Here is a 27,696-nt window from a genome sequence, read left to right on the forward strand (position 1 = left end):
ACACCAGACACCTTATATTGGTAGGTACAAAGGTTGTTTTGGTAGGCAGGCATATGTTTCTGGAGGTGAAAAAATAGACTTGAACGATTGGAGGGGCAAAATATAATATATTTAAAATTTGCGATGCATACCAAGAATTCTCAAATACTGTGCACCTATACTTATATTCTAAGAAATAAAATTTGTTGATAAAAAGAAAATAACCAGAATTGCTGTGAAACCATTGGTTATGCGGCCATTTATTGGGTAGTATATTGGAAGTTCCAAAAATAAATTATTATAATTGAATATTTGAGACATTATAGTGCAGGATAAGAATGGCCTCTATTATATAATATAAAAAGATTCTTCAGACAGGATAATGAAGATATAAATAATTATTATTATAAGATAAAACATATATAATGGCAACATAATCCAGCTTATCATAGCTCAATGTGCAGTCAAATATGGTAAATGGGAATGGGAATGAGATTACTGTTATTGCAGTCACTCAAATAGTAAAGTAAGGTAAGAAGTTGAAGCCATAATCTTGAAGTTGAAGCCAAAATGGGCTAAAATAACAGTAATCTGATATAGATATTACCTGGCGTGGATATGCCTCTTCTCTCTTTATGCATAAACAGAAGCACATACAAGTAAATCGATTAGTTGCTCTGAGGTACTGAAAAGTTTTTGTTGATATTGAATCATTCTATTTTCAAGAAAAATGGGCTAAAGTAATTTTTAGTTTATACCTTCTTCATTGCAGACTACAACAACAACTACTTTAGTCCCAAACTAGTTGAGTTTGGCTGCATGAATCTTTTGTTTTCATTTCACTTTGTTCATAACTAAGTTAGTACTAATGTCAGAAATATTAGATCTTTTGATATAACCTTATTCCTTGTAGTTTTAGGTCTATGTCTTCCCCTTGTAGTAACCTCTACCATCAATATATCACACTTACGAACTGGAGCAGATGGAGTCTACGTAGGATATGACCAAAATATCTCAGATGTCCTTCACTTATTTTGTCCCTAACTTGTGATACTTGCACCTTTTTATCGACTGTAATAATTTCTAATAGTGTCTAATATTGTGAACAGATATCCATCTTAACATACTCATTTCTGCAATCTTGTTCCTTTCTTTCTTCCTTTTCTTTTTCCTGTTTGATTGAGGGCAGTTAATAGGCAATACTCCAATGGTGTACCTCAAAAATATTGTGGATGGTTGTGCGGCTCGAATAGCTGCCAAGCTTGAAATGGTGACATCTGCTTTTAGTGTTAAAGACAGGCATACTTCGTTTATCATTTTATTCAGTTTCTTTATGAATTTATGTTTTTGTTTTGTATTTAATACATTGAACTGATTTTTGGTGAGCAGAATTGGATATAGTATGATCAGAGATGCAGAAGACAAGGGCTTGATTACACCAGGAAAGGTCAGTCTTTGCTCTTGAATTCTTCTTTTACAATCCTAGTTAAAATTTCGACTAAATGAGTGAAACATTCAAAGTTCTAAACAATTGCACCATTGGCTAAAGACAATCCTCATCGAAGCTACTGGTGGTTATACTAGCATTGGAATAGCAGCAGTTGCTGCAAGAAAGGGTTACAAAGCTACAATAGTAATGCCTACTTCAATGACTCTTGAAAAAAAAATTGTGTTGAGAGCTCTTGGAGCTGAGGTTTGCCTTACTGATCCAACCAAAAGGGTTTAAAGGGGCAGTTCATAAGGCAGAGGAAATACTTAGTAAAACACCTAATGGGTACATTCTTAACCAATTCGATAATCCTGCCAATCCACAGGTATTTCTTAGTTGCCGTGGATTGAAAATCAAGAGGATTTTGCGAGTAATTTTGGTGTTCCTTGTGTAGATTCATTATGAAACCACTGGTCCAGAAATATGGAGAGACTCTGAAGGAAAAGTTGATGCCTTAGTTGCAGGAGTTGGGACTGGTGGTACCATAGGTGGAGCTGGAAGATTTCTTAAGGAGAAAAACCCAAAGATGTATTTTGTCCGTTTTGTGTGTTTAGAATGGATTTTTTTTTTTTTTTTTTTTTTTTTTTTGGGGGGGGGGGGGGGGGGATAATATTAGGTTTTAAATGTAATTAGCTTTCATTTATTGATTCCTAGGTTTATGGTGTTGAGCCATCTGAGAATGCAATGATAAGTGGAGTAACACGCGGTTAGTGATGAATTCTTTTTCCTGTCTTCTCTATTTTGCATTTGAGTTCTTGCAAAAGAATTCTCAATTGATCTAGGATCAATGAAGTTTGATCGTGGATCGGATAAGCACAATAAAAAGATTCTTATTGATAAAACTTGATAATGCTATAAGAAATTAGTAATGAGCTCCCATTTTACCTACTTCGTAATTATAAATATACTCTACTTCAGATTTCTCATTATGACTATTTTTTTCTTTGACAATTTGCTGCTGCAAATACAAAAGGCCCACATCTGATCGTTGGAATTGGCTCTGATATCGTCGCTAGTGTTATGGATATTGATATCATGGATGAAGTTGTTCAAGTAAGTCTTCAATTATTTGATATATATATATATAAAGATTATCATTTACTTAGTTTTTAGCGATGATGCTGGTGTTACTTTCTACAGATATCAAGTGAGGAAGCTATTGAAACTGCTAAGCTGCTTGCTTCAAAGGAAGGTCTGCTGGTATGTTCATTGCTATTGCGATGAGCCCTTAACCTTCCCAACTTGTGAAAAAAATTTATTGAATTTTCTCTTCCCTAATTTCCTCTGCACAGGTTGGAATATCTTCTGGTGCTGCAGCTGCTGCTGCAATAAAATTGGCAAAGAGACCGGAAAATGCTGGGAAACTCTTTGCTGTAAGTTCCATTTATCGAAGCAGCATAGAAGAATCTGCTTAGCCTAAATACTGTATGTATATATATATATATATATATATGCTATTAATTTCATTTGCTTGCTAATTGTGCAGGTAATATTTCCCAGTTCAGTAGAACGTTATCTGTCTTCCAAGCTTTTTGATTCCATCAGGCATGAAATGGAAAACATGACATTTGATAATTGATTATGGGATTATAAAAGAAATATCGCTCCAAATTGCCTTTTTCTTATTATTCTGCTTGCTTGTTGGTTTGTTATTTTATAATAAGAAAAAGTCAAAATTTATTATTTGGCTTCTTCAGAAAATTATGAGAGAATATGAGGGGTATGGTGCTTGTAACTAGCCTTTTTTCTTCTTTGTGGAAAAGTCTAAACAAAACAAGAAGGAACAATAACAGAAAAATATCTTGTTCTACAATATTCTTACATCTATCAAAACAAAAACCAATTGCTATTTAAAAAAAAAAAAGGAAAGAAAAGAAAAACAAAAAGAAAAGGAGAGGATGAGCCTAAACATGGCGATCCCCATTATTTCCTACGAAGAAGTCCATGCATAAATGCTGCCATTACACTTTGGTTTCGTTGGTGTCTCTAACTGCATATTAAGGAAGGTGTTGCAGAAAGTAAGAAAATAAAAACACATATTTACGTATATTAATACATGTTTAAATCGTTAATAATCCTTAATCATCATATTAATATTACCATGTTCAAGGTGAGTTGCACAATATGGAGGGCAAAGGATCTTGCAAAAAAATGGGTAATTCCCGTGGTCGCAGTCATCTTGGCATCGATGAAGACAAGTTGAAGCTTTTGCTATTTGAACCATCTGCAATATCAAAAAGCATAAAATTAACCATTTCATGATTCTTTTTTTTGTCATTTTAATTAATTTTCTATCAAAAAATTTTCCCTCTTTATATGTACATCTAATGTTCTAATTCTATCTTTAAAAGAACAAACTAATATTGTATATTGGAAACAATATCATTAAGACCCTCACAGTATAGATTCTTTTGAGTTAAATTCTTATTTGCTTTTGAATTGATTATTATATATATCGAAGAAAGTGATTTCTTTTTTTGGAAAACCTCCGATTCTTGTGGAAGAATGTCTGATTTTTGCGCCATACACCTGTATTAGACGTAGACGACAGACGTTTTTAGAGGAACGACCAATCCTTTAAAATTAATGGACAAATGACTTTCTCCATCAGTGCACAGCCACAGACATTTACACGACATTTACCTCAGTAAATTGTTATGTAGACGACAGAAATAAAGCCGGCCTGTCGTTTACCGGGGGAGGCAAAATCTTTCAAACTTCACGGACGAAGCGCGAGTATCTTTGTTCTTTAGTTTAATGGGCCTAGGCCTTGTGGACCCTTAATCAGCCCACTTAGCTAAGTCGAGCTAAGCGGTTTCTTTACACATATAAAATGGCAAATAAAAAACGAACAAAAAAGAAAAAAAAAAAAAAAGAAAAATGGATCTTCAAGATCTGTTAGTAGCTTGTTTCATTTCCCGTTGGTCAGGCTGATCGATCTCAATTTCCTTTCCCTCCTTCTCTCTCTCGATTTCTACTAGTAGCATTTTATCTGTACAGGAACCCCAGAAATTCCTCGTTGCATTTGTTGAACTCAAGCTAACGGAGCCTCAGCCATGGCTTTCATGGCGGTCTTAGAATCCGATCTTCGCGCCTTGTCTGCTGAAGCGCGCCGGCGGTATCCAGCAGTCAAAGACGGCGCAGAGCATGCCATTTTAAAGGTTAGAGTCCAAATTCGCGCGCCTTTAATCTCACTTATTTGTAATTATAGTGTGTACACGTGCACTCTCCAAATGTGCATATTTATAATATGAGGTGCTAATTGTGCTTTTCTTTTGTTTGATAAATGCCGCTTGATAGTTGTATATATTTATCTATTGGTGTCTAGTGTAGCTACTTTCGAAGTGTTTGGTGGATCAGGCTGACTTTGTTGAATAGGAAAGTTGTTATTGCTTGTGCATTTGGTTACTGAGGAGTAAGGAAGATGGAGAATCAGGAAGGGGCTTAATGGATTAGCTACACGCAGCTTAACTGCCGCTTAATCAGTTGAGTGCGTAACACGTAGAACTAAACCTTTGTACTGAAAAATACGGGAGATAGAAGAGTAGCGAATTCTGAATGCTATTATCAATTTTATTTTCAGAAGTGGATTTAATTAATTTAAATAGGTTTTCAGACTGTGTTGTATGGAAATTTAGCTTTAGTAGGTATTCCAATTAACTGTAGAATTTGAAAAATTCTGCAAAATGAACTGGAGTTCGAGTTGCTGGAATTATTTAACGTGCTATTGGCTTCAGCATTGTGACTGACCAAAAATATGCAAAAACTGAAATTTTATTCTCCAATCATTTTTTTGCAATTCCTTTTAATCTATATGGCCATTGATACGGCAGCTAAAATTTGAGATTATGAATTTATTGTCATGGCCTTTGCAGCTTCGTTCACTATCAAGTCCTAGTGAGATTGCACATAATGAGGACATTCTACGGATCTTTTTGATGGCTTGTGAGGTCAGAAATATCAAGCTGAGTGTAATTGGACTTTCATGCTTACAAAAGCTTATATCCCATGATACAGTTGCTCCATCAGCTCTAAAGGAGATCCTTTCTACTTTGAAAGATGTAAGTTTGTGTCTGAATTTGTATTTGACTTCTCAGATGTGGTGATTTCTACTTCAAATTGAATTTAGCAAATACTTAACTTTATGGCTTTTATTGCTTGTTCTGTGGGGTGCCAAAAGCTTGATGTTTCTTTATTGCTTGATGATTAAAATGAATTTGTTATATTCATAGTATGGATAAACTAAAAAAAAAAATCATTGTGAAAAAGAAGAGGGCAGAACTTTTTTTTTTTTTTTTTTTTTTTTTTTTTTTTTTTTTTTTTCCATGGAAGAAAGAAAACCAGTATTATGAAGAGGCAGAACTTATTTTCTGTTTTTAATTCAACTTTTCCTCTTGCAGTTCCCCACACGACTTGGGGATCTCTTTCAGTTCATATGAACTGTTCTGTCGGACATTCTGTTTTTTTGCAAACCATGGAATGAATCGGATGACTTTTATTCTGGTCTCTAATTGGTTTTTGGTTTGTTACCACACTTTTGTTTCACTAATCTTCCTCATGAAGGGCTATCTATGATTTGAAATCTTTTCTTTTAAATGGTTTTCCATTGTTTCCAATTGGTTAGTGGGACAAAATTATTGCTTACATCTCCCAACAATATGAAAAAGATAAATTTACATAATTCCTACTGCATTTGAATAGTTATTGTAAGCACACATTCATTTCAAGTAAGTATAGGTTAGGATATGTTCTCTATGTAGACATTTTTGGTGATGTAGTTAGATTATTTTCTTCTCATTTTTGGGCAGAAACATTTGAATTCAATTATGTAAGATCATTTTATTCTCTTATTAAGCAATTAGATAATTTACAGAATCTTTTGTGTCATTTTCCCTTCCATGCAGCATGCTGAAATGGGAGATGAGAGTGTTCAACTGAAGACCTTACAGACCATATTAATAATATTTCAGTCACGATTACATCCGGAGAATGAGGTAACATCAGTTATTTGGTTTTGTCTCCTCGGTGGGTGTGCAGAATGTGTTATTCCCAGAATGAGATGTATAGCTGGATTTCAACTGTAGTGAATTATTTAAAAAAATGTTGTGAATGATGTATGTAAAATATGTTTCAAAATATTATGATTCTGCTGTGTTTATATATTTTTGTTAGATATTGAACTGAGAATCAATGAGCTATGGATTATAGGAGATTTGATAATACTATTTAGGAAACACATTGATGGATGTGCTATATTTTGAAACTCTGTCAAAAACTATAGATTTTAAAGTGGAAAATATAAGTTGTTAAACTGATCTGTGTTTTTGTTACATGTTAGGTTGAAATACTCTAAATGAACATAAATAACTGCTGCCGTGTCAGCCATTATCGACATAAGACTTTCAACTTTATTGGACAAAACAGAAGAAGGATGAATTGAACTTGCCTTACCCTCTTGTTTTGTGCCTGCTACGTATAGAGGCTGTTTATAAGCTGATATATTTTTTTTTGTTTTTTGGTTATCATATATTTATTAGCATTCTGTAAATGTATGATTATAGGTGCATATCCTTCTCTGTTTTGTGATAACTAGGAGTCAGATAGGAAACAATTTTGGAAGCTTTTGGACTCAGGTGTATCAGATGTGAGATAATACCTGATGACTTCAACAGTTCCAGTAGAATATAAATGAGAATGGTATAGTAATAAAATCTTAATCTCAAAACAAAAAGGGGATATGGCGAAATTGTAGTTGCATATTATGATCTGATGCTTTGTCATTGAATGGAAATTGATATCCAGTTTAAGAAAGGAAATGCTATATAGTATTTTAAATCTGGTTACAAGCTTTCATCTGATAAAATATATATGGGTTGTTAGACAATTTTGTGACAAATTTATTTTTGCTAAAATCGTACTAGGTTTGCATTTTCCCGAGTCAACAAAGTTCATCGATTTGGCTGAAAATATCTTAATGCTAAGCACATATCTTCAATTTAATGGTGGACATGTTTATCTTGTCCGTTGTTTACACAGAGGATTTGCAAAGAAAAGATTACAGATCGCTAAACATAGACTTGATGTAACCAAATAGTGTGTGTTTCTTTTAATTTTTTATTTTTATTGCCTTGGTTGTGGTTGGTATTAGCGGGTGTTAGAAGTGTATGTCCCTGAATTGCTCTTTTTCTCAGGAAAATATGGCTCAAGCCCTTCATATATGTCTTCAGCTTCTTGAAAACAACAGATCCTCTGACAGTGTGCGGAAGTAAGTTAATAAGTTCAAATTTTACCAAAACAGAATTAAACGTTTATTGACCTTCTGCTTACGTGCTCTTTTCTGTTGCCATTTCTAGCACTGCTGCAGCTACCTTCAGACAGGCAGTAGCTTTGATTTTTGATCATGTGGTTCATGCAGAGTCTCTTCCTGCAAAAAAATTTGGTTCTGGAGGTCATATTTCTCGATCCAGCTCAGTTACTGGTGATGTTAGTCGCAGCATCAATTATTCAGCGTATGTGAACCATCATGGAAACCATATGTGAATCAAGCATTCTAATTCGTGTGTTCTGTTAGATTCTAGTTTATACATTGCAAATGCAATATATGTACATGGATCCCTACACATTCTATAGATATACGTATGTGAATGCGTCTGCTGGTGGGTATATCTTTTCAACCAGTTTGTGAATTTGAATCTGCAGACTGCTCCACAAATTTTTTAGGATGGAGTGGGTCATGCATCCCAAGGAGACTAGTCTTTTCATTTGAATTAGCTTTCAACATGTAACCTACGTGGCATATCCATACATCTAACGCAAGAATGAACAGGTCGTTGGGGCATGAACCTGCTTCTGGAGAGAAATCATTGATGAGGGAGATCCTAACAAATGCTGGAAAGCTTGCGCTTCGTTTACTCGAAGACCTGACAGCTCTCGCTGCAGGTGGATCTGTATGTGCTATTTGAAACTATTAGATATCTTGTGGAACCAGCTTATTTGTCTGTTCTTTATTAGTGTATGTCTTAGGAATTGCTTGAGAGTGTCAAATTATATCATTTGTTTTTAACAAAAATTTTCCTCATCTCACAGGCAATTTGGTTACGTGTCAGTTCCCTTCAACGGATATTTGTCCTTGATATACTTGAGTAAGATAGATGCCCTTGGCCCCCACTATTTTGTATTTGTTTGTCTTTGTTTCAAATGTGCATGCAATTTTATATTTTATTGTTATCTGCAGTCATGTTGATTTATTGCTCAAATGTAGCTCCTTGAATATTTTAAAAAAAAAAGATGTAATCACCTATACCTAGCATTTGAAAATTTGACCACCTCTCCTACATCATTCTTAATGACTATTAGGTTTTCGAAGTGGTTGGCATGACAACATTTATTTCAATGACTATATTCTATCTTGGTTTGAAATGTTTGAGTAAAATCTATCTTGGTTTCTAATATTTGAAGTTGAATATATTATTTTAATGTTTAAAACCTTGGCTTTGGAACGCAGCACAAAGTATTATATTATTTTTCTATATGTTTTTTTATATAAAATGAGATCCTCCAAGGTAACTTAAAAACTGCTCTTCTCAAGTAGTGAGATTCTCATGGTTTGTCTTGTGAAGTCATTGAGGTGATACGAGTGCTTGGAAATTATTGATGCTGTGCTTAATGAGATGATATCTTGCGAGGAGTTCCAATTACAAACAAGAGTTCTTGCCATCAAGTTTTCATGGCATTGAGAGAATATAGATTATATTTTGCAAATTGTTCTAGTAGTTTGGGCTGAATTATTTACATATAGCATCCTTGTTAAAGTGGTCCAGAGGATTACCTGATAGCAAAAAGCACCTCATGAATAGTAATAGTCATCTGTAAGATTTTGATATTAAAGCTTGTGCTGTTGATTAAAAACATATGTAGAACTAATAGAAAGTAGTTTTCCGTCATGTTTTCAGGTATAATGTTAGGATAGTCTGTTTGGAACTTATTGATAGTCATGGGATCATGATTATTTCATTTGACCTCTATTGGGTCTTTACTGAAGGCTATTTTTCTGGAATGAGTCTTGTGCTCTTATGACTATAAGTATAAAGATAACAAGTTTTGAAGATTTTTCTGTTCAACGAGAACTATGATGTTCGGCAATATAAATAAATTTGTCATTTGTTTTGCTGAAAGTTTCCATTTGCAGGTTCATCCTGTCAAATTATGTTGTTATTTTCAAGACCTTGAGTCCTTACGAACAGGTAATACTAAGAATATCTTCTCTAAGAATATTTCTAAGTTTTTTGTTTGAGTATGCTATCAGAACTTTTTTAGTTGTAAAGTTTGCATGGAAACTTGACAGGTTATGCGTCACCAGATATGTTCACTTTTGATGACTTCACTTCGTATCAATGCTGAGGTAGCTTCTCTTTTTGAAATGATTGGAGTGCATCTTTTATCTGTGTAGTGCTTGTAGTATTGTGCCATGATGACTTCTATAGCACACATTTTTTACCTTACAATTTTGATACAGATTGAAGGAGAAGCTGGAGAACCGTCTTTTCGCCGGTTGGTCTTGCGATCAGTTGCACATATTATCAGGCTATACAGTTCATCCCTTATTACTGAGTGTGAGGTTTGTTCAACTGTTATAATAACCCTATCCTTGAAATGTTATATTTATGAAAATTTTTAGAAGCCAAACTGATTTCTGATTATTATTATTCTAATGCATCTTTCTTCTTGTAGTTTTTATTAAATTTGCTGCATGGAAAACTGTATTAAATTGGATCTGCATTCTAATCTCAAGTAATCAAAGTTGTTTCATCATATATCCTAATATGGTCCATAAATAAATAATTCATTGAAGTTACCATAAAATGTTGCACCCGTATTTACTTGCATTACCAATTGCATGATTTGGTATTATGAATCATTAATAACCTTAAATGAAAAAAACCATGAGGTGAGAATGGAACTATCTTATGCTCTTTCTCTTTACTTGTACTTTTTCAGGATTTGATAGAGAGCATGGATTTCTCCTTTCTAGCCATTTATTACCTAATGGGAACTGTATTGTGTGATAGAGCCAATTTTTGACTCAAGTAGTGCTTCTTTTTTTTTTTACCTAGGCATTATCATTGATAGTGAGAAACAAATAACCAAAGCTTTAAAAGAAAGAAGAGGTGATTAAAGGACTCTCCCATGGAAATTAAGGGAGGAAGAGGAATACTCAGAGTATTGAGAGTGGTGTAAAGGTAGAATGGTTAGTGGGGTTTTGAAAGTTTCATGGATTATTTTGATTTTTGAGGTTGAAACTGCGTTCCTAGAAAAGCACCATTTTAGACACTCTTGGTGAAAGCAGTGTGGGAATGTTGCTTAACAGTTTTGAAGTTTTTATGACTAGAATATATGATTCAACTTAAAAGCAAATGCTAATGACATGTGGCTAGCATTTTTAATGTAATGCTTTTGTCAAAGTTTTAATCTCTTTAACAGATCTACATTCAGTTTGGCCGAATTTATGAATTTTTTCCAACACAGTTTTTCAACATCATGGTCTGTCCTGGTCCCTTTTACTTCATGGACAGCTTCACTTTGTTATTTCATACTTGCACTCATTTTTTTTCTCACAACTGTGTAAAATGGTTGGGATCAAGTTATATCTCTCAAACTGCTTTTATAAGTCTAGCCATGTGTATTTATATTGTTTTCATTAAGTTTTTGCACGATATGAAAGTAAAGTCTGTATACCCAATAAGATATTCTACCCCTGGACGCAGGTGTTCCTTAGCATGCTTGTGAAGGTTACTTTTCTTGATCTGCCATTATGGCATCGTATTCTGGTGCTTGAGATCTTAAGGGTAATCTCTCCAGCATCAGTTGTGGCATTACTATTTTTTTTTTTTTTTTTATCTACACTTCTTATGAAATTTATTGAGATTCTAGATGTTCAATTTGACAGGGTTTTTGTGTGGAGGCTCGGACTTTACGCATTCTCTTCCAGAACTTTGATATGTAAGCACTAGCTTTATTATTCTGCATCTTTCATTTTGTTCTCCATGTTGTGAATACTTTATCAAATATATTCCCCACTTCGTCTCTCTCTTTCTAGCACCCTCTGTCTCACTTCTCATATATGTGGATGTCATATTCATGTTCCGAAGGGGCTAATAAGAAATAACATAAAATAAGAAGACAGTGCAGTAATAGACACATTTGATGTGATTACTACCAAAGACTGAGCTTTTGTATGAACTACAAGTGTTTGATGAAGACATGAAGTCATTATAAAAGTGAAAATACATTACAAGCATATATGTGTTAGAGAGAAATGAGCTAGGTTGCTGTTGAAGAATGGTTTATTTAAATAACTAACATAGCAAAATAAATTATTTATTTGAATTAAGTGTTCTGTTGTGTGTGCTTGGGTTGGAAGAGGACTTTGTGCCCTTCTACACGCACACACATTGAGTTTGATGAAATTATTGCAGAATTACCATGTTGAGTACAAGCACAATGGTCAGTGTGGAAAAACTTCGGGCTGCTGTTGAAGATTCACCTATTTAAATGACCATTATGGCAAACAACTACTTATGTGATGTTGTGCGCACTTGTACATGCACATCCAGAGAGCATTGAAGATCACCATTATAGCAAAATAACTACTTATGAGATGTTGTCTCTGTGCGCTTGTGCATGTATCTTCCGAGAGCCCAAAAAAAAAAAAAAAAAAGATGGAGGCCCTAAGAACAATCTTAGGAAAAGTACAAAAAATATTGCTTTCAGAAATCCTTGTATGCCAAAAAGGAATAAATTTATCTCTCTTATTTTATATGTCATGTCAAATCCCATATGTATGAAGAAAGTCCGTTTTTTCTTTTGTCTTTTCTGATAACTCTGTTCTTTCATTTTCTTACCCCATGGCCATTCTTCCATTGAGAGAAATCTATTTTTTAGTTCTATTTTCATGTGTAACAATTGGATTTGCTTGCTCTTGTAGGCATCCTAAGAACACAAATGTTGTGGAGGGTATGGTTAAAGCTCTTGCTCGTGTTGTTTCAAATTTACAGGTGAAATGTTTCAACTGTTTCTGGCTTATGATCATCTCCTATTAGTTCGCCTCAACTATATCGCTAATTTGTAGTTAAGGGCCTAATGTCAGTTAAATGCTTTTATTTTCTGTTTCATGCTGAACTGTTTGTATCTTGGGGGAGATTGGTGTGATTTGTTGTGGAGGTTGTTTTTTTTCTATATGCTTTGTCTTAAGTGATGGTTCATGGTCTTTGTGCTTTGTAATTCTGTAAGTTGAACTCTCCAGTATTGGACTTTCATCTACTGGGATTTTTGATTGCTGCAGTTGCAAAGTTCATCATGACCGCTTCTGCTATCAGCAGCTGCATGTGGGCCCTAAAAAAATTAACAAATTTCCCCTGATCTTATGAAACTTTGGCTGTGAACTAGGTTGTTTTAGTATTTACCTTTTATCCAACAATGTATTCATTGCTTCCCTCTCTAATGTTGCATTTGGCTTCTTTTTAACTAGTTGGCTGTTTGCTGGCTTTTCATGGGTTCGAGGCTCAACTCTCAAGTGTTTATTTTCTCTGCTTTGATGTTAGTTTATGGTTTGGGGCATGTCTGATGTTTCATGTCGATTGCCAAAAATTAAGTTTCCAGATATAGGACTTCTTGCCTCTCTTGCTTGTTTCAGGAATCAAGGTAGATAAAAGAAAGTTGTCATTTGTAGACAAGAAAATATTCTCTTCTATTGTTCGGATGGGAGGAAAGTGAAGAGGATGGAAGGGTACCAAATAATTGTTGTGAAATTTATCCTAATATTGTATTTTCCTTGGCAAATGAGTAACTTTTGTGGAGTATAACCATTTTCAATCTCTTTTCTCCTAATTGAAGAAATCGAGAAATGGTGGAAAATTTTGTTTTTATTTCCCTTGTTTTCATTTTTGCTCTCTTTCAAAAGCTAGAGTATGCCTCTGTCTCCTTAGTTTCTTTCCTTTACAAAAATATTTATTTTTCCACTTTTCCCAACATAGTGTAATTGAAAGAGGCGCGAGGAAGAGGTCGTGTGCTAAGAAGTCTCATGTTTGAATGTTGTGGGTAAAATACTTAGTTTTTCTTAGATATCTTTTAATTGATTACCATCTAATTTGAGACTAAGGCTTTGTTGAATTATATTAAAGATTGAGCTACTACTTTAATTATATCATCCAGGCTTCTTTTTGGTGTCCTTTTTAGGTGTTTTGATGCAGTTTTGAGCCCTCTATTTCTAACTCCTGCTGCATTTTCCTTCACCATATATTATGTTTTCAGTTTTTGTTCATTGTGGTTGAACGTTTGTAAGTAGTATATTTCATTAGATGATATTGAAAGTTTGTGATATATATTGGATATCCTGTGCATAACTTGAATTTATTGTTAACATAGGATTTTAACATGTTAGGTTCAGGAAACAAGTGAGGAGAGCTTGGCAGCTGTTGCAGGGATGTTTAGCAGCAAGGCTAAAGGTAAAAGTTATCTGAATTCATAGAAGTTGTAGCAACTTTCCAATCTTGTTGCAACATTATGTAGTTTCACGGAGCTGCATTGTAATTCCAGTATTATAGATAGCAAAAGATCATTTGACATTCAAAGTAAAACATAAACGTTCAACCTGCTCTTAATTTGATTATCTGTTGTACATGCAGAATTATATTCTTCTAGGAAGAGCCTGAAAATTTAGTGCTTAATGAATTAAACAAATAAAGAAATGATGTATTGTTTGGTTCTTTTTGAAATATAGAAGCAGAAATTTTAAGTAAACTAGGTTGCTCATAGATTTAGACAACTCCCCTGCATGGTCAAGGTGTAATCTTTAAATGGCGTAAAGAAAGCTTTCATTTGTTTGATGCATTCAATATTTATTTTTTGTCTATTTTTTTTTAAATGTGATATAGATGCATGATGGTACTCACCATTAAACAAAAAAAAAAGTACCAAAAATTGGGTATAAATATATATATATATATATATATATATATATATATATATTATGAATTGTAGAAATGATCTTGAAAAACTTTACCTTTAATTATGTATTTAACATAGTTCACTGAATTTTAACATTTTAGGGATGCTTGGAAGGGATCATTTTAGTTGTTTCTACTGGTGGCATTTTTATCCTTACCCCCATTTTGGTGATTCAAGAGCTGTGGTTTATAAAAATTCCAATATATTTTATTATTTTGGACTCAATATGAGTAGGCATACACAATGAAAATGGTTCATTTGGCTTTTCTTTGAGTCACAAAATTCAGTTATTGTTTATTGCAGTTCTTGTTTCTCAGGAAGATTACAGTTCTTACCCTGCAGGAATTGAATGGAGTCTGGATAATGATGCATCCAACGCTGCCGTCGTGGTTGCTAGTGAAGCCCATGCAATAACTTTGGCAGTTGAAGGACTGTTGGGTGTCGTATTTACTGTAGCTACATTAACAGATGAAGCAGTTGATGCTGGCGAGGTAACATTTTCTTTTGTTATATTACCCTCTCCCCCCTTCCTAGAAGAAGAATATAAAAAGAGATTTTATTCTCTCTTGGTACTACCAGCTTGAATCTCCCAGATATGAGTATGATACTGCAGCAAAATTTACTGGGAAAACTGCTGTTCTTTGTATTGCAATGGTTGATTCATTGTGGTTGACCATTCTTGATGCTTTGTCCCTTATCTTGTCGAGGTTCGTTGAATTATTCTTTTGGAAGATGATGTACTTAAAGAATTAGATAAAAACAATGTGTATCTGACATGTGAGTTATGTGTGAAGGTCACAAGGAGAGGCTATTGTGTTGGAAATATTGAAGGGATATCAAGCATTCACTCAGGTATCTGATGTATTCAAATGTTGGATCTTTGCTCTTATTCATTTCTTTTCTTTTCCCTCACAAAGTCAATTCTAGTTTTCTTTGAGTTTTAATTCCGGTTTTTTCCGTTCCTGATATTACACATGACTACAAATCTAATTATGTTCAAAAGATTCAATTTGTTTACCTATGGGGTTCTATTCTGCAGGCTTGTGGGGTTCTTCTTGCTGTAGAACCTTTGAACTCTTTTCTAGCATCTCTTTGCAAATTCACTATTAATTTTCCAATTGAAGCAGAAAAGAAGAGGTAATTTTCATATCTGGGTGAAAAATGTCTCTTGCATTCCTTAGGGAGCAAAACAAGTAGTAAACAACACAGCACTTGTGCAAAATATTCACAATATAGTAAGCATAGAGAAAATATTGTGTTCAGCTCTATTGGCCTAGAAAGCTTTTTGATCTAGAGATGGTGTAGAAATTCTCAAGGGGTCATGTAAAAAATCTGAATCATTTTTACCTTCAGAACTTCCTACAAAAGGAGTCCTACTGATTAGTGATTCAGAAAACTATGAGAGATACCTTTCCTAATCCTTGTTGAAAAATAAGCATGCAAAATCTTCACACAGATCAGAAAAAAGCAGATAGGAAAACACAGGGATTTTGATTTGGTTTTGCAATACACCTGCACCTGTGAAGAGCCACCCGTGATTTTTCACTACAAAGGAAAAGGTCACAAGTGCCAATTTATAGAATTTTCCTTTTACAATTAAGAATAGGAGAAACTCGTGCTTGCAAAAATATCCCTGATAGTTAGAATTGCCTCATTTCAAACAATAGATTTGTAATCCCTCAATTTATTTCTAGATGGTCGTGCCAAAAGTTATTTTCTTTGCAAAGCTTTTTGAGCTTGTAGTTTGCAGTATCTTCTTAGAAAGTGAGCCAAAAAGTTCCGCTCCCTTCTGATCAAGGAAGAGAGTAACATGTATTACCCTTCTTGAGTTCTTAAGTTGATAATGCTGAGAGATGTCCAATTGATGTTCCTTCCCTCTTTCAGGGCTAAAGATTTGAACTTAAGGATGTTGTTACTTGATAAACGTTGGAAAAAGATTCTTGACCATTACTCTTTTTGCATTTCTTTTAAAATTTCCTTTCCCGGAAATTTCCAGATAGTCTCCAATCATTTCACAGTAAGCTAAACATGGTTTGTAAATTAAAATGAATACTTGGAAGTCATTTAGCAAGAACAGTTAATAGTTGTTCATGACTGTTGTATATGTAAGGTGTTCAGGTTGAAGCGTCAATTATTCTTGTTTGCTATATATATATATATATATATATATATATATATATATATATATATATGCTCATGTAAGATGCACATTTTGACAAGTGGTAAAAAAATGATAAAACTATCTGGTTTATTTCTGTTGGGTGACTCTACAATACCTGCAGTATAAGTTTCTAATGACATTTTAAAACTTTAGTTTAGGTCTTTATTGTAACATGTTGGATTTGTGTTATTTTTTTACAATTTCAATCCGCCTGATGAGTTGAAATTCTGGATTAAATTGAGATTTCTGCAGTGCAGTGCTGTCCCCTGGGTCAAAACGTCCTGAGTCACTAGTTGAACAGAGGGACAGTGTTGTCCTTACTCCCAAAAATGTGCAGGTATTTTTATAATTTTGCTATTTTGCCTTAATATTTACATTCATGAAGCCTTTGTTCCTGCGGTTTATTTGTTTAGAATATTTATTCATTCCTACTCTGTTAGCTGCTTCTTCATTTTTTTGCAATTGCTCTGGTAACTCAGGCCCTGAGGACTCTCTTCAACGTTGCTCATCGGTTGCACAATGTTTTGGGGCCATCATGGGTTTTAGTGAGTTGGTTTCCTACTTTGCTTTTTTGTATCTGTTATGAGCTGATGTTTATAATCTGTACTGACTTTAATAATAAATTCAGGTTTTGGAAACTTTGGCAGCTTTAGATCGGGCAATCCACTCACCACATGCCACCACGCAGGTAACGTTAGAAATTATCTCAGGTTAATATTGAATTGTGGTTATATTTATGGGGCATGGTCTGGAAATTACTGGTAATTGTAATATGTTAAATAATGCATGTCTTTTGCACAGACATACCCATCTTTGTTAAAATTTGAATATAGGTTGATTAGAACTTTTCGTAGAACCACTTATAAAGTGGGTTGGATCTGATTTGAATATGCTTTGATGTAATACATCAAAGAGTTGAGTAATGTATGTTATATACCATATAGGTTCCAATCTAAAATTACAGTCACAGCACAAAAATGATGTGGAATAACGCCCAGTCTGGATTATTTGTGTTAAATGTGAGGTTGAACGTGGCTCTCCTATTTTATTCACTTCATCCGAAAAGTTTAACTTAGAAAACCATAATTCTGTTACTGCAGTAGATGAGGCCTGCTATGTTTCCTTGTACTTGTTACAATTCTTGGGAAATACTAAATGAACAATATTACATATGATGAAAATGGCATTGTGGCTTTGATAGATCTTCTGCTCAATGGTCAGCTATGTATTAAATTGACATGTATTGCTTTTTGATAATCTGAATAAACTTTTTTTTTGCGGCTCTAGGCTCTTCATCTCTTGTAAGGATGGTTCTCTGAGGAGGACAATTTTGATGCTTTAAATTAAAGCTTAGTACATCCTTTTTGTTCCTCAGGAAGTCTCCACGGCTGTCTCAAAGCTTCCTAGAGAATCTTCTGGCCAATACAGTGACTTCAGTGTTCTGTCTTCTTTAAATTCCCAGGCAAGTAGTGGAACTTCTGTGCCATTTGGTAGCAGATGTCAGAACTGTATCTCTCAGAACTCTTTTTGGAATGAACTGAGACATTTCTGGAATTCTGTGTTTTTTTTTTGGTCCTCTTTCCTGTTATATGATTCCCTTTTTTGAGAAATAAACATCAACACCCCCTCCCGTCCCATTCCCTCCCTGCTGTGGTGCCATCTTAAATAAGAAAACCAACATTTTCCCCTATTTCTTGAAGTGGCTTGCTGCTTCTCCAACTTTTTATTCATCTTGAGTTCTTGAATATGGTGTCATATAATATTACCATTTTCAATGAAATGTAAAAACAAATATATAATGGATCTGCATTGTCTTTTTGTCAAAACATTAAAGTACTGGACTGCATATTCTAACTAATCTTTTCTTGATGTGTGAAGCTATTTGAGAGTTCAGCATTGATGCGCATATCTGCAGTTAAATCACTTCTTTCTGCACTGCGTCAATTGTCACACCAATGCATGTGTGATGCGTCAGGTGGTTTTGGCCCAGCAGTGAATCAAAAGATTGGAAGCATCAGTTTTTCAGTGGAAAGGATGATATCCATTCTTGTCAATAATCTTCACAGTATGTAATGTGGAATTTGCAGTAATTGGTGTAATAAAATTGTATTCCTTTCTGCTTTTGCATATTTGAGCATTTACACAGCGTAATCTCTGGATTCATGTTGATATGCTATGAATTTGCTACCTATCACTAATACATTCTCTTTTTATAGTCACATGTTTGTGCTGTATTCCTAAAGGCCTTTGAAACAAGAATTCCCCTTCCCCAAGTGCCTTTTGCTAATGACTCAGTGTTATCGAGTATTACTGTTTAAAAAGTCTCTCTTAGTTGTACTTAAAGTTCCTAGGTTTTCTAATCTCTATAGATTTTATCATTCTATGTACTGGAGAACCTTTTTATGGTTTCTTATTGATGTGGATTTTTACACTAGACTAACACCGGTGAATTTGAGTGTTCATTGATACTTCTTAATACTGCTAGTGTCTCTAAGAGTTTTGACATTTTCATTTTAAATTTTTTATCATATTCCAAACTGTGCTCCATTTTTTTTTCACTTAAAAATGTTCTTGTCTGTAATAAGTTGTAACTTGTACCTGTTTTAGATTCATAGATCTGTATATGCCCATCTCTGCTAAAAGTTCATGCAAAGTCAAGCAAACTGGATAATTTTATGTTTACCGCTCATTCTTATACTATATTGCAGGAGTAGAGCCACTGTGGGATCATGTAGTGGGGCACTTCATGGAGGTAATTTTTATGTTTATTTTTCTTGTATGGTATAATTCTAGTGCTGCTACGTCATTGACATCGCATGTATTTATTGCAGCTTGCTGATAATTCTAATCAGCATTTGCGAAATATGGCCTTCGATGCATTAGATCGATCAATATCTGCTGTTTTAGGTTCTGAACAGTTCCAGGATTACATGCAATCCAGACTCCATGGGGTAACTTATGATGTGAGTAAATTTTAACTCTTCATGGCTGACAAGTAGTCTATTGACTTTGGGAGTTTATGCTGCTTATTGTTGTTGCACTCTCTCCAGATGGAAACTAAGCATGCAAAGTTGAGATCGCTCGAGTGTTCTGTCGTATCTCCACTTAGGGCTCTTTATTTTTCCACTCAAAATGCAGATGTTCATGCTGGCTCCTTGAAAATTCTTCTCCATATTTTGGAGGTGACATGGCTTTACTAAAATAGATTATAATTTAATTTAACTTATCTTATCTTTGATTATTAATTATTCTTATAATGTTTTCTTACAACCCTTTTTTATTTGTTTATTTTTCTCTTTCAGAGGCATGGAGAAAAATTATATTACAGTTGGCCAAATATTCTTGAAATGTTAAGGTTCAGTATTTGAAGAATTATTTGCTCTCAATCGCCCATTTCCATTTAAGAATTTTCTGTCTTTGGTTGATCCCTTTTACTCCTGTGCCTCTTCAGGTCTGTTGCAGATGCGCCAGAGAAAGATCTTGTCACCTTGGGCTTCCAGGTCCTAAACATTATGCCTGAGTCTGTGGATTTCGAAATCTTCTTTCTAATTACATTCTTCCTTTGGCTACACATATGTGGCATACCCTGGGACAAACATGCTTTATATACATATCATAATGGGAACTAAAAAAAAATGCGTTCTGATGTTTTTATTTGCACTATGATCTGTATGATACATTTGGTCATTGAAATCCTAAGCCGTAATGTGCTCTGCAATTCTCTTACAATAATATATTTACATTGTGGAATACTGAATAAGAACAATGGCTTGGTCTTTTCTATGAAAAAGATCTGATGAATCTGTTTTCCTACAGAGCCTACGAGTCATTATGAATGATGGACTCACATCTATACCCACTGAGTATCTCCACGTGTAAGATTTCAAATTTAGCTGTTTTAATAATGTTCTCCTTAATCTATTCCGTTACATATCTTCTCTGCTACAACTTGTTTTACTTAAATAAACATTTCGTGTGCATATTATAGATTTCTACATGCATGCTTGTGTATCTGTGTGCTCACGCATTCGAATAGAATTTTCATGAAGTGTTGAAATATAAAATATATATTTTACTATACTGAAAAAAGTAATTCCCTAATATTTTAAGCAAATGGTATAATGACATTTTCATTTATTCTGCATTGTAAAATAAAGGTTCTAAATATATGGTTAGTCATAAGTGCTACAGTGATTCTGTGATAGAATACGATTTGTTCAGTTTTGTTCCTAGTGGGATATTCAAAGTTTGCGGAAACATAATCCGGTATACTTTGAATAGCTTTCTCTTTGTCAAATCCCTTTCGCTATGAAATAATAAATAGAAACAACTTTTTTCAGAATTTTCTGAGTTAGGAGAAGATTTAGAAACATGACGGTAGAGAGAACACAATTAACTACATAAATTTTGAATACTTAATAAAACTACATAAATTTATCAGTCAGAACAATTTGCACATCTTTTTATGAAAGTGATAGTGGATAGCTTGCAATTTATGATATCAATATACTGTTCAAGATAATAGTTACCACACCTGTTCGAATCATACCAGTAAATGCTGATGTTTATATTGCAGATGTGTAGATGTCACTGGAGCATACAGTTCTCAGAAGACTGAGTTGAATATAAGTCTAACAGCAATAGGCCTCTTATGGACCACAACTGATTTTATTGCAAAGACGCTTCTAAATGGACCTCCAGAAGAAAAGGAAACCAGTTGAGATTCCTTTGCAAACTGTTACTTTTAGCAGCCACATTACTTCATCAGCTATCTTTACATTAAACTTTTATGGATTAGTGTTTTGCTTTGTTAAAAAACTATAGGTGTCCTCGATGAGCATTTTATTTTGAGGCAAACAGATGGTGAATCAAAGGAAGAACAAACTCTGGAAGTAACTGATAAACCTAATGACCAAGCGTCCCCAATAAATATAACGGATCGTGACAAATTGTTGTTCTCTGTATTTTCATTACTTCAACGGCTTGGAGCTGATGAGAGACCAGAGGTATGATGGTTTTGGCCTCATTATAACTAAGATTTGGCATAGTTTGGTGGTAGTACATGGTTTAGAACAAATAATTTGAGTGATAAAAATGTGTGAAGGTCATAATGTTTACTTGCACATGCTCCTCCAGTTAAGATGGTTTTGCGGAGCTGTGACCTGTGGAGTTCAACAAAAGTTTTGTTTTACATCAGGTGGAGGTTTTAATAATGCACTATCTTTCGGGAGTTAATTCAATGTTTGTTTGAAATTGTCTATTGAGTGGTTACATCTCTGAGCATTCCCACACTAGCCATCCATCTATACATGTATTTAGTTTTTATTTGTTAGGAAAGAAGTCTCATGGGTGGAAGTTATACCTCCGCATGCTCATACGCATCCAGGCATATACAGAATTTCAAGCAAGACCCATAAGAGGATATGGATTCATGTAGCTATAGGCAGTAAAATAACGTTTTTAGTTAAATCCATTTGTATTTCATTCTTTTTCTTTTCTTGGAACTGGAACTTGAACTTGAGCTGTATTTTCAGGTCAGAAATGCTGCTGTCAGGACACTCTTTCAGAGTCTCGGAAGTAACGGGCAAAAACTTTCAAAAAGCATGTGGGAAGATTGTCTTTGGAATTATGTTTTTCCTGCTTTAGATCAAGCTTCGCACATGGTAATAATAACAATTGCCCTTTTCTGTAGAGAAAAAAAGCACAAATTTTATTTAAGAGCTTTTGTTGCCTGTATTAATAGGATGTATGTGTTTATGTAGGCTGCAACGTCATCAAAAGATGAATCACAAGGGAAGGAACTAGGAACTCGAGGAGGAAAGGCTGTTCATATGCTGATACATCACAGGTATAAATGTTATATATTTTCTTCTTGTGAATTTATATGGAGTTTCATCTGTCTTGATAGTGTTATTTGTGCATCCTTCTCCCTCGAATTTGCAGTCGTAACACAGTACAGAAACAATGGGATGAAACACTTGTGCTGGTCCTTGGTGGAATAGCACGTCTATTACGTTCTTTCTTTCCATTTCTCAGTAGCTTAAGCAATTTCTGGTCAGGTATAAACATTGTAGCTTCCGCATGTCTCGCATTGTTACTGAGAAAACCCCTATGAATATTACATGATGTTCATTTGGGCAGGATGGGAATCTTTGCTTCTCTTTGTAAAGAACAGTATTTTAAATGGTAGTAAAGAGGTTGCTATTGCTGCTATAAATTGTTTGCAGACAACTGTTGTTTCTCATAGTCTCAAGGTAATAATTACACGGTCAAAACTAGAGCTACTATTTCCTCTTTTTAAGTTAAAATAGTTGACATGATGTCTTTTTAAATTGCATGTGTAAATATAGCAGTGACAGACTCTTATAGTCACACTCTTCTAATATCAACTGTGTATAATTGTTTACAACTTAAATGATTTCCTGTTTCAGGGTAATTTGCCAATGCCTTATCTTAACTCCATATTTGATGTATATGAGCATGTACTTCGAAAATCCCCAGACTACAGTGATAATGCAGCTAGCAAGGTGAAGCAGGAGATTTTACATGATCTTGGTAATTTGTTACTTCAGCCTGAGAATTTTTTGCAAGACCAGGATGTCATTGAGCATAGATAACAATCACATGAAAAGATTATTATATTAATATTCAGTTACTAATCCATATCCTGCCCATGTGTTGTTCTGATGTCTGAAGATGACATTTGTCCTGCCCTTAATGAAGTGATTAATGTTGTCTTTATTAAAGTTGTGCCTCTGGATTTGGAACCTTTATTTGGCTGCTTGGACTTTGGATGACCTCAAATTTTTGGCAGGTGAAATGTATGTGCAAGCACAAAGGATGTTTGATGATCAGATGTTCTCTCAGTTGATTGCAATCATAAATTTGGCCGTTAAGCAAATCATAGCTACTAATGATAACTTCGAAAGTGAATTTGTAAGTAAACTTTTTTGTTTCAAACATGGTCCTTCACAGATTATGTGCAATTGACTCCTCTACATATGAAATTATCTAATGAAAAGGTGACTTTCCCCTAGGGACATGTTCCACCTGTGCTGCGTACTATATTAGAAATCTTACCGCTATTACAACCAGCTGAGCATATCTCGTCAATGTGGCTTGTACTTCTTAGGGAGCTTTTGCAATACCTGCCAAGATCAGATTCTTCTTTAACAAATGAGGATGTTGAGGTTAAGCACACGGCCATTAGTAATAATGTTTCAGGTACGTAACTGGCTTGGTATCAATTATCCAGAATCTCCATTAAGGTGATAATAATGTTGAAATTCTCAAATTGTTTGCATGGGTAAAGGAAAGAAAGAAACACCTAATGGTACAGCTTCCATTTTGCCAAAAGAAGTTGAAACTCCACATCAGGGATCAGAATCAACAACTTTGTTCAGTGGGATCCCAAGTTGTGTGTTTGCTGAAAAGCTTGTTCCTGTGATAATAGATCTTTTGCTACAGGCTCCAGTAGTTGAAAAATATATTATATTTCCAGAAATTATTCAAAGTCTTGGAAGGTAATGGTTATTCACTTTATTATCTGGTCCTGCATTTATGCTATCAATTGTCATGAGCTATAATTCCGTTCATTGAAAATGAGAAGTAATCTCAACACATTAATTAGCTAATTATCTGTGATTCCGCATGCAGTAAAAATGAGGATCAATGTATTATAACATGGAATGTGAAATACACGTGCAAATTCAGTATCTTGATTTGTAACAGATATGTAATAGTCACAAATGAGTTCTGTATATTATCCATGGATACGTAATTTCAGAATGGATTGTGGTGGATTGGAGCCAGTATACCTGATATTATAGAATCATATGCAATGCTGTATATAGTGTTAGGTAACCAATTTGCTTTAATGTCAGAAAAGCCGGAACAAATTAGGGAACTGTGCCCCTTGTGCTTTCCTTGCTTGTCAGAAGAAACTTTTGGAAATGTAAATAAAAAAACTGAGCTTATTTTGTAGGTGTATGACAACGAGAAGAGACAATCCAGATGGGTCACTTTGGCGAGTCGCTGTTGAAGGCTTCAATCGTATTCTTGTTGATGATTTTTGCAAATTTCATATGAACTCTGGACCAGATTCGAAAATTAGTAGACTTGCAAGAATGCGTGTATGGAAAGAAATAGCAGATGTTTACGAAATATTCCTTGTCGGTTATTGTGGTCGTGCCATCCCTTCCAACTCATTCTCAGCTGCAGCACTTAAGGCTGATGAGGCACTGGAGATGGACATTTTGCACGTTTTGGGTGATAAGATTCTTAAATCGCCAATTGATGCACCTGTTGATGTAATTTTCTTACTATAGCATACCTTGTGTTACCTGTGTGACATGGGGGCCTTGGCTAGACACATATAGATAATATCTTTATAGACGTAGTTCGACTGATCATCTTCAACTATTACGCTTATTCTCCCACTAGGGAAGTGATGGATGCAAAACTGAAAAAGTTGGGGCGAGGCATGGGAACTGGGTGGGATCACTCTGCTACTCAACATATTAATTTCTGTAGCAGATTTGGGTTTGATATCCAAACTAGAATATGCCAATTGTTTAAAGGATTAATCAACCCTAGACGCTTTTCATGCATTACCCCACTTTATAAAGTTTGTCCAGGTTGTTAGATTAGATATCTGCAAAATTTTGAGTCTTCCAAAGCTATTATATCTCGTAGCCATAGGTCAAACTTTGCTTTGATTTTCTAGCATTTTACTTTGATGACCCAAATCATATAATATATGTGATAATTATCGTTAGTGGAACCTGGATAGTTCCAGTTGGATTATATATTGCACATTAATAGTTCATGTGCCTTTTTAACACTGTTGCAAAGTTTTCTTCATGGTTTGAGGCTTTGATGCCTGATTACTCTTGCTTTGCTAATTCCATTTTTCATTCAGATTCTGGGGCGACTAGTTTCCACCATGGATCGTTGTGCATCACGTACATGCTCTTTGCCTGTTGAGACCGTGGAGCTTATGCCATCCCATTGTAGCAGATTTTCCCTGGCTTGCTTGCAGAAATTGTTTTTCTTGAGCAGGTAAAAATCACTGTTCAGTAGGCCAATCTAATTTTCTTTCTATCTTTTTGGATTTTTTTGTTTTCTCTTGAATGACATGGTATATAATAAGCAACCCCAGGATCTTGTCCTTCCATGAAATACATAAAATATGCATTGTCCCAGATATTTTTCCTTCTCTTTGATTATGTGCTTGTAGGAACCTGAAGGTTCAAGCTGTTGCTTCTGTCAACAACTTGTATGTGTGGACTCTTCTAATCCAATACCATTGTTGTTCTTAGAACAAGTAAACATATTGAGCAATCAGTTGGTAATGTCAAATTTATTATGCTGCTGCTACATTTGTTAATCATTGGAAGCTCCTCCATTCAGCAATCTCTCTCCCGTATAAAAACATTTGAAGAATTGAGGTTATGGATAGATAAATTATATTATAATAACCAAATCCCTTGGCTGCACTATCTTTTTTTTTTTCTTTTGTGGAATATTATTTTTAATGAACCATTAATGTGTTTTCAGTTTTAACAATGAAGTGAGTGATTGGAACTCAACAAGATTGGAAGTGAGCAAAATCTCACTCATGGTTCTTATAGTTAGATGCGAAGACATCTTTAACAGATTTCTGATGGACGAGAAGGATCTAGGTACATAGCTTCTATCATGCAACTTATCAATTGGTGAAAGCATCAATCTCATCTTCTTGGTTATGCTTGTTGAACTTCACAACTGCTCCAGCAGGTGAACATCCATTACCAGCAGTGAGGCTTGAAGAAATTTTCTACGTCCTTAAAGAACTAGCTCATCTGAGAATACATCCAGATACAGTGCCTGTTCTTCCTTTGCATTCTAATTTGAGAAGTATCCTGGAAGACAAGGAGGATGAAAACAAGCATCCCCATCTACTCGTGCTATTTCCCAGTTTTTGTGATCTTGTAACAACCAGGTGAGAAATTATTTTTTAAGCATAATTTGTTCACTAGACTTGTAACGTTGACAGATATCTAGTATTGTTTAAAAAAAAAAAAAGGCATAGGGGAGATCATTGCTGTGATTCTGGCAATAACTCGCAATAAATGATGGACGGAGTAATGTATTAACATTTTGAGACAACCTTAGCTGTAAAATTTTCAGGATACCAATAATACAAAAATAAACTGATGTTCTGTTTTGCAATATCCATGGAACATTGGAAGTAGCCATTTATAAGCAATAAGACCATATTTAGATTGATGGCTTAGTCCTGTGTACTACTTGAAGTGGAAAGCTCCAATGCATGTGGGTCATGGCTACAAAACATTGTGTAGTTGTAGGGTTCACATTTTTTAATTAAATTATCATGTCATGAGACTTGAACCGGCACTAGGTGCTGGACCACTTTAACCGGAAACTGGCCTACTGTGGTTTGGGTCTTTCAAAACGTATTTGAGTCGAACCCAGCCTTAAAAGAATCTATCATCCATTTGCACAAAAGTACATTTTGCAACTTTTGGCCCAAGCAAGGCCAAACTAGCCTAAAATATAGATTACACATTTATATCATGTATCGAAAAATTTGTTGGCAGGGAAGCAAGGGTGAGAGAGTTGGTGCAAGTCTTGCTAACACTCATCACCAGAGAACTGGCGCTTGAAAAGGTTAGTTTTGGCAGTTGATACACGGAAAATTGCAATCTTCAAGGGTGAGTAATTCTCATGGAATTCCATGTTTATAGATATGATTTAGGGAAGGAATATTTTTTGTCCTCCATTTTGTAATGTTGCATTTTGTAGATTTGTACATGATAGGGTTTTGTTGTATTTAAATCACTGCTTTCATCTCAAGATGGATCAGAATGATAGAGCCAGTTTTTAGTTTGTCTTGCGCTCTATCAATGGTGTTGGAATAATGTATACAGTTGTATTCGTAACTCATCAGTAGCATAGAGATCATTCATTGGCAGCTCCTTTGGATAGAACTACATATATGATTTTTGAGGTGGATTTGGAATCACCTGAACATTAAATTTTCTGATGTTATCATGCATTC

The 27,696-nt window shown here is 34.6% G+C and overlaps 3 protein-coding genes across 7 annotated transcripts; all 3 read left to right on the top strand.

Annotated features, from left to right (window-relative positions):
• Nucleotides 1-1,186: 1,186 nt before the first annotated feature.
• Nucleotides 1,187-2,179, top strand: LOC105647856 (bifunctional L-3-cyanoalanine synthase/cysteine synthase D1). Its single transcript, XM_037640167.2, has 5 exons — nt 1,187-1,278; nt 1,369-1,426; nt 1,529-1,672; nt 1,863-2,012; nt 2,123-2,179. Exons 1-5 carry the CDS (start codon nt 1,187-1,189, stop codon nt 2,177-2,179), a joined length of 501 nt encoding a protein of 166 aa, XP_037496095.2.
• Nucleotides 2,180-2,419: 240 nt separating this feature from the next.
• LOC149498627 (bifunctional L-3-cyanoalanine synthase/cysteine synthase D2-like) lies at nt 2,420-3,093 on the top strand. The gene is made up of 4 exons (XM_089718059.1): nt 2,420-2,521; nt 2,609-2,668; nt 2,761-2,841; nt 2,955-3,093. The coding sequence occupies exons 1-4, from the start codon at nt 2,489-2,491 to the stop codon at nt 3,045-3,047; spliced, it is 267 nt and encodes an 88-aa protein (XP_089574185.1). The 5' UTR covers nt 2,420-2,488; the 3' UTR covers nt 3,048-3,093.
• Nucleotides 3,094-4,319: 1,226 nt separating this feature from the next.
• LOC105647647 (ARM repeat superfamily protein) lies at nt 4,320-27,609 on the top strand. Of its 5 annotated transcripts, none has more exons than XM_020684616.3 (44): nt 4,321-4,629; nt 5,344-5,529; nt 6,373-6,462; nt 7,660-7,733; nt 7,822-7,977; nt 8,295-8,415; nt 8,555-8,610; nt 9,657-9,711; nt 9,813-9,869; nt 9,984-10,085; nt 11,233-11,313; nt 11,415-11,467; nt 12,453-12,522; nt 13,908-13,971; nt 14,816-14,964; nt 15,053-15,180; nt 15,268-15,325; nt 15,513-15,610; nt 16,887-16,971; nt 17,114-17,179; nt 17,263-17,322; nt 18,010-18,096; nt 18,513-18,699; nt 19,343-19,386; nt 19,466-19,597; nt 19,685-19,816; nt 19,937-19,989; nt 20,086-20,134; nt 20,451-20,509; nt 21,211-21,350; nt 21,459-21,640; nt 22,169-22,297; nt 22,397-22,482; nt 22,578-22,693; nt 22,776-22,888; nt 23,066-23,189; nt 23,449-23,570; nt 23,672-23,858; nt 23,947-24,157; nt 24,619-24,943; nt 25,555-25,694; nt 26,193-26,317; nt 26,409-26,616; nt 27,236-27,609. In XM_020684616.3, the coding sequence occupies exons 1-44, from the start codon at nt 4,525-4,527 to the stop codon at nt 27,321-27,323; spliced, it is 4,953 nt and encodes a 1,650-aa protein (XP_020540275.1). In that variant the 5' UTR covers nt 4,321-4,524; the 3' UTR covers nt 27,324-27,609. The 5 variants fall into 5 exon arrangements, with proteins under 5 accessions (XP_012089204.1, XP_020540275.1, XP_012089201.1 ...); XM_012233811.4 differs by having other exon boundaries at nt 26,412-26,616; XM_020684617.3 differs by having other exon boundaries at nt 13,914-13,971.
• Nucleotides 27,610-27,696: the final 87 nt, after the last annotated feature.

Source organism: Jatropha curcas, chromosome 2 (assembly GCF_041381405.1).
Source record: "Jatropha curcas cultivar XTBG-Jc1 chromosome 2, XTBG_Jcur_1.0, whole genome shotgun sequence".
Taxonomy (NCBI): Eukaryota; Viridiplantae; Streptophyta; class Magnoliopsida; order Malpighiales; family Euphorbiaceae; genus Jatropha; species Jatropha curcas.